This window comes from Cebus imitator, unplaced genomic scaffold (genome assembly GCF_001604975.1).
Source record: "Cebus imitator isolate Cc_AM_T3 unplaced genomic scaffold, Cebus_imitator-1.0 Scaffold81, whole genome shotgun sequence".
NCBI lineage: Eukaryota > Metazoa > Chordata > Mammalia > Primates > Cebidae > Cebus > Cebus imitator.
The window spans coordinates 2,763,879-2,771,554 of NW_016107396.1; the positions used below are offsets into that span (position 1 = coordinate 2,763,879).

At 34.5% G+C, this 7,676-nt stretch overlaps 1 protein-coding gene across 5 annotated transcripts in view; it reads left to right on the top strand.

Moving 5' to 3' along the window:
• TMEM244 (transmembrane protein 244) overlaps positions 1–6,443 on the top strand; it is a 34,416-nt gene extending 27,973 nt beyond the window's left edge. For 4 of the 5 annotated variants that reach the window (XM_017533288.2, XM_017533287.2, XM_037740233.1 and 1 more), the window contains one exon: positions 1,422–6,443. In XM_017533288.2, coding sequence (XP_017388777.1) covers positions 1,422–1,516 — 95 coding nt within the window. In that variant the 3' untranslated portion in view covers positions 1,517–6,443. The remainder of the gene's footprint in view (positions 1–1,421) is intronic. The other variant, XM_017533290.2, reaches the window with a different exon arrangement.
• The last annotated feature ends 1,233 nt before the right edge of the window (positions 6,444–7,676 follow it).

Sequence of the window (7,676 nt, forward strand, 5' to 3'; positions counted from 1 at the left end):
CATGTCTTTCAAAGATGTAAATTTTTACTACATCAGAAAAGGTACTGAAAGAAATGCTATAAGCATAAGTGAAATGACTTTTTCTCTCCAAAAACAAGAACTTATAACTTTTGGATTTTATTTGTAATATCGCAGAATTTACTGTGCCTTAGCCAGCTCAGGCACATGGCATATGCCACCTTGATGCCAAGAAGAGTCAAGTTAAGCATAATGGAATGGCCAATTCAATTTGCTAAGAGTTGGATGACTATTTTGGTTCAATAACTATGGTTGAATTACTTACAGTTGCTGCAGCTGAGCATGGTGGCTCACACCAGTAATTCCAGCACTTTAGGAGGCCTAGGCAGGTGGATCACTTGAGGTCAGGAGTTTGAGACCAGCCTGGCCAATATGGTGAAAGCCATTTCTATTAAAAATACAGAAATTAGTCAGGCATGGTGGCATGCATGTGTAATCCTAGCTCTTCAGGAGGCTGAAGCAGGAGAATCACTTGAACCCAGGAGGTGGAGGTTGCAATGAGCTGAGGTCATGCCACTGCACTCCAGCCTGGGTGACAAAGCAAGACTCCACCTATCCTGCAAAAAAAAAAAAAAAAAAAAGAAAAGAAAGCTGCAGGGTGACATTTGAGCTAGACTTCTTATTTTTTTTCTTTGAGTGAAAAAATTTAAATGTAAGAGAACAGTGGCTACACGCTTGGGAAATTCTATCTCATGGTCTCACACTGGACATGTGTCTTTGTGTGAGGAAGTTGTGCAGACCTGTCAGAGTTCTTAACTCGGGAAAGTTTACCTTTTATGGGAGTTATGCTATTACTGCCACACAGAGAACAGCAGATTTATGAAAATTGTGTAAGACCAGATCAATATTTTAAAACAAACAAGAATCACTGGGTCAATGAAATCAGAACCAAAGACATTTTCGTAAAACCAAATAGTTTAGAATCTCAGGTAGGTGAGATTCTGGTTTTTAAAATATATTTTTATACTTGAAATATTTCCCAAGTTAATGGGCATGCTTTCCTTTTATAATTAGAGGGAAAGTACTTTAGAAAAACAATATATTTTAAGCAACCACAAAACAAACAAATGGCAGATTGAAGAGCTAAAAGAATTGAGAATCATGAATTCCTTGGCATATGCCTTGACTCCATTGCCTTTGATTTCTGAGTTTTAAGCATTCCTTACTATCATTCGACAGAACTATGCACCTATTCCCTAAAGGAAGTTTTAAATTGCAACAATTTACCATCCTTAGACTATATACCTACCCTCTCTTAGCTGAATCTATAAACTATTCCATTTCAAATGCTATGTCAGTTTCAGAAACATTATTTTAGTCATGACAATTGTTCTTATTCATAATCTCACCATGAATTATTCATTATTGATAGTTAACCAACTATCTCTTTCATTTACTTGCAGGATCCGGCTTAATTTCAATGATATGTGGAGGCCAGATTTTAGCATACTGTTTGTTCAAAGACAACTTTATCTATCCAGGTCTGGATAATTTTTAACAGAACAGTTGAATTAATTTGCCTTAGAATTTCTGTATTATTACATACATTGTGTTAGAGCCAAATTTTATTCTTTGTTCAACTTATATTCAAGGTTAAATGTATTCAGTATAAAAAGAAGTTAATGGAGTGCAGAACAACTCAAGTAAAAAACTTCATAAGAAAAATGTTGAAACTTTTAACATGCAGTGTTTCCCAAAGTGTGTTCCATAAAATGCCAGTTCGAAAAGATGTAATATTGCTGTGCAAAGGAGAAACAATTTCATGTTTATACAGGATTCCACCTACATGAAACAATTTCATGTTTCATGTATGTGGAATCCTGGGTTTAGGTAAAACAGACTTATTTACTTCAGGACTTCTCTGAATGTGTATTTATTTATTTTGAGACAGGATCTCACTTTGTTGCCCAGGCTGGAGTGCAGTGGCAATAATCAAAGCTCACTGCAACCTCCAACTCCTGGTCTCAAGCAATCTTCCTGCCTCAGCCTCTTGAGTAACCAGGACAACAGGCACCTGCCACCACACCTGGCTAAAATCTTTAACAAACTATTATGAACAAGCCATCCCTAAGCTATAGTGTACATTATGCACTGTTTCTTAAATGTATTTGACCAGGGACACACTTTAGAAGCTGCTGATATATACTGTGGAAACTATAATGTAGTAAGAGGGCAGATTCAAACCTAATGTGAATCCCTGCAACCAGAATTACATTCTATGATTAGCCTCTGGTATTTGTTCTCTGTTAGAGCATTTCTTATGAAATTATTTCCTTTTTTTAGACTGTGGTCTTCTAACACAGTGCTTTTCAAAATTTAATGTGCCTTTGATTTATCTGAGGATCTTGTTAACAATGCAGATTTTGGTTCAGAGGGCAGGAATGGGGCCTAAGATTCTGAATTTCTAGGGGCCTAGGATTCTGAACTTCTAGCCATTCCCAAGAAATGCCAGTGCTTGGACCATACTTTGAGTAGCAAGGGTCTAAGCAATTGGGATCATATTTTTTTTTAAGTTGGCATAGTTCTGTATCACCAGTCCTCTATTTTTAAAAATATGATTATTATTCCATAAATGCCTGTTGAATTGGGCGTAAAGTGAAGTGAGTTAAGTTTTTATAACTGTGTTAAATATTTACCACATTCTAATGTAGTTAAAGTATCTCCTGATATAAAATAAGTGCCTACTATGGTAACAACTAAAATATAAGGATAAGAAAAGGGACAGGAAAGTAACACTCCCTCAAACACACACCTACACAAATGAGAAACTAAACCAAACCATTGCCGAGATTTTTCTCCTGAGTCTTTTCGCCCTAAAAATGCATTTCTTCCACAAAGGCATTCATTCTCCCAATAAGAAATGTCATGCTGATTTTCTGTATTTTATGTGTCCTTCCAAAAACTGCGATGTATCGATCAGTTGCTAGTTTAGAAAATATAAACTTACCAGGTACATTTAAGCTTGAAAATATGACACTGCTCCTTTCTTCTTTCTCACATTACTTATCACATGAACTTTTGTATCCCATCCATTATTCCCATTCTTCCAGTTAATTTCTTCCAAAATGTTTGGTCACGGAAGTAACAAAATCTGCAGTTCACCTAATCAGTGAAGGGACTATGAATTCCTATTACTAATGAAGATTTTTATATCTTTTAAGGAAGGCAGCATAGGATAGCTATGAAAGTGCCAGCAATATGAGCTTTGATTCTCCAATTAAAACTCCCATTGACAGCACACAGGAAAAAGTGCCTTGCCAGAGAGACAACGAAACTCAATTCTGCTCTGTGCAAAGTGCAGACATTAAACAAACCATGAATACGCTGATGAGGAAGTGTGCCCCTGTAAAACTCACACCCTTGGAAGAAATTTGCAGAAACACTAAAACTGTCTAAATACATTTGTTAATTAAAAGAGATTTGGTTGATTAAGCACCTTTTAATATAATGAGAATTAAGTTCTACTAGTAAATTAGAATAACAATCTCTCCAGACTCAGAAGACCTTAATATCTTGTCATTCTGCAGTGTAGCTTAATTAGCATGTTTATTTCTAGGATTAGAAATCCACCTGCTCAGGAAATTACTATTATGTTACTCCTTCATTTTATTTCTTCTGATCATAGGAATAACCTGTGCTTTTCCTCTTTTACTCATTAAGATGATTACCATTGTCTATTTGATGACATCTCTTGACACAAAACAAATTTAAAATTCAATGCGAACACATATTCTTAGCACAAAAATATTGTATATCAAGCATATCCACTAAATATTCACTTTAGTTTTTATTGCTTTAAATGATAAATAAAACCTTCTCAAAGGCCAAGAGTTATGCTTATTTAACTAACTTTTCTAGTGTCCCATATAAAAGCATAAGTTGGTAGAATCCTACCCAGTATTTTGATGCATATTTTTAGTATTAATATTTTCATATTTTTAAGAAGGATAATACTTTAATGTTATGCATAACTTCTTCACAAATATGCTTTAAAGTTATTATACCATTGTGTTATTTTATATTTAAATCCATTCACATACTGCTTTAATTATGTTTTACTTAAAAAAGTTATGTCCCAAATGAATGAACAGTATCTATTCTGTTGCTGATAATAATCCCAAATATATATATGAGAACTATTTTCACATTTGCAGTATAAAGATCAGATTCCTATCTAAAATTTTATGGTTTTTGTTCAACCAATTTACCTTAATAGCTGAACTGATAAGTTCTAAAGCTGTTTATTATCACTAAAGCTGCAGAGATTATCCTATAAAATTGTGAACATATATAAGATAGATGATTTTGTTTATGATAAATATCTTACAGAAGAACAAAAGCACTTCCTAATTTGTTGCTTTATACACCTTAGAAACATGAGTTGCTAGGTAAGTAAATGCATAACAAAGCATCCATTGATATAGCTTTGGTAAAAATTGTCACAAAAGGAAGAAAATGCAACATGGTTTATACGAAGATAATGTAATTATTCTATAGAAAATTTCAACTTTGTAAAAAGTTATAAAATATGTAACTATTTGGGAATATTTCACATTTTTAATAGAGGGCAATAAAATTACAACTTTTCCATGTATTTTTTCTTACTTAGCCATCTCTTACATTTTCTTTTATTCTATAAATGTTTTTGGTTGTTCAGTAACAAGAAGCTCAAATACATCCTAAAAAACAGTTAATTACCACTTGACTTCCTTCTTAGTGAAGAATATTGACCACCACCATTCCCACATACCCAATAATTCAAACAAACCAGAAACATTATTTCAACTAATTATTTTAAATGACACCTTTGTAAAATATCAAATTGTTAATCTAACCAATATTTTAAAAGTTGGTATAACATTTTGTTATTTAAAACTTTTATTTTTTTATTATGCCTGTGTATTTCTTGTACATTAACACCCTTAGAGAGTACCACAGTATTATATTCCTTATTGTTTAAAAACAAAAAAATACAAAAAGTGTGAAGAAGAAAATCAAGTTAACTCATAGTCTTACAATTTAGAGTTAAGATAATCTCAGTCAGCATTTCTGTATGTGTGTGTATATGTCTATGTGTGTGTGCATTATTTGAATACTTTGGATTATACTGTAGTTTTAAATTCTACTTCTACAAAACTTAATGTTATATTCTAAACATGTTATTAAAAATATTTCAAACAGCTGTACATTATTCTGTGATATAATTTATTTAATACTTAATATTGATGCTTGAATTTTTTGTATTTTTTCTCACATTAAGTAGATACACCTTAGATAGGTCTTCATTTGCATTCTTGGATATCTTTTTAAATGAATCACTAGAAGTAGAATTATTAAGTTCTATGGTATGACAATCTTTTATTATTGAAAAATATTTCCAAATTGCTTTTCAGAAATGCTGTACTTATTTATTCTTCTCTCAGAAGTTGGAGCATAAACACTTTGCTATATCCTTCCAACATTAAGAATGATTATTTTACACAATTAATATGCATCTAACAATTATATTTTTATGAAAATAATACCAACTCCAAAGTTGTTGCAAAAAACTGATTTGTGTAATTGAAACCTAAATTAAGGTGATTAGTAAGCCAAATCTAATTCAGAAGAATTTAATTTCATTCTACTTCTGAAGTAGCCTTTAACAACAAATATGGATTAAATGCCACTCTGCACAGGATGCCGGTTACCCATCCATCTATGTAGCTATTCATGTAACTAGCCAACAAATATTTATTGAATGCCTCCTCTATGTCAGTCAATTTTGCTAGGTCCTCTAATATCATGCTAATCACTATGGGAAATATAAAAGCAAAGGACACATCTGATTTTTTTCCCAGCTCCCATCTTTTGGTTCGCCTAAGCATATCATGTCTCAAGAGGTGGGGAAAGGAAGATAGAAAGGAGGAAGCTTGTGTTGGAACCCTACCCCTATCTCTTATTAACTGTGTGATCCAGATGAATCTTTTTACCTTACCTTACAAGTGAATGGTACTTGTTAAATTACATAACATCTAGCATGGTCAAGTGTAACAGGTAAAGCAGTGTATCTAGTAATTGTAATATCTGTAACTAACTGCTTTTGGGTAGATGATAGGGCATAAAAGGAGGAGAGATTTAAGCTATTTGAAGGCAGGAATATGGTTTTGTTCATTGTTATATAGCCAACTTCTAAAACAGTGTCTGGTACATATCAAGTGCACAATAAATATTTGTTAAATGAGGAGGAAAAAAAAAGTTCATTTTTCCTTGCTTCAAAGGAGTCAAATACAATCCATCAAATTAGTTGCAAACTGGAAGACTCCAGGGAAGTATCAAACACAGGCACACCTGGGAAGGGACTGATCATTGAACTGATTCAGCCAATCAAAAGTCTTTAATGTCCTAAGGAAAAGACATGCATAGATTGCCTTGGAGAAAGAAGATATCAAATAGCAAGGGAGTAAAATGTTTAAACCCAATGTAATTGGACACATTGTACATTCCCAGTACTCCTGTTGAGAGCAGACTCAGCAAAAACAACATCTTAAATTCTCAACTCATTAGTGAGTAAAGCATATTTTACGCAAGGTTTTTCGGGGGAGGTAGAAGAAGGGATTGCATTGCACTTGACAAAGCATACTGCTTTAGCCCTTCATTAGACATCCTGGCTCTCTCCTCTAGCTGCTGCTAATTGCCATATCTCTTTTCCCTTCCTTGCCTTCTCTCCACACAGCCTCTAAAAAACACCTGTATGTTCCAAGCCAGGCAGATCAGACCACCGCCAATTTATACAGGCAATCGAAGTAAAATCCTTAGCTGACCAAAGAACAACTATCCTTTGTTCTCCAATCTTGTTCCTTCAGAGTATCACTTTGTCCTATCCCAAAGGACCTTCCAAGACAGTCACCTTATCAAAAGATATCAAGTCTCTTCTCAGGGCCAAATTTTGCTGCTGGAATGGAAATATTCTATGTATGTTGTAGAACAGTTCTAGCCAATAGCACTTTCTGTAATGATAAAAATGTTCTCTGTCTATGCTTTGTTACACAGTAGCCACTAGCTACATATGGCTATTGAGCTCTTGAAATGTTGCTACTGTGATTGAGGAGCTGAATTTTTAATATTTAAATTTAAACCAGTTGCTACTGCATTTGCCAGTGCAGATCTAGAGGATCTCCTTGTCGTTTTACAGGGAAAAGTTAGTAGCATCTGCAGATATTAGAATTCCCAGTCAGGCTCAGCTTGAAGCTGAGTTTTTAAGGGCAGAAAGATCCAATCTGGAGAAGAAGCATCAGCGGTAATCAACTTCCATAGTCAAAACTAGATTAATCTTCCTCTTCTCTGGGCACTTACTGTTTGTGATTGCAGTGGAAAATGAGAGGGAAAAAGATCCATTAGTTACACAGTGACAGAAAAAAATCCAGATGGAGATGCACAAACTGGACACTGTCTTGGTGTGGGGGCAGAGTCAATTCCATGGCCTGGGGTGGCACAGACACACAAGCACTTGAGCAATCTCAAAGTGGCTTATAAAAAGTCATTGTCTGGCCGGGCGCGGTGGCTCAAGCCTGTAATCCCAGCACTTTGGGAGGCCGAGGCGGGTGGATCACTAGGTCAAGAGATCGAGACCATCCTGGTCAACATGGTGAAACCCCATCTCTACTAAAAATACAAAA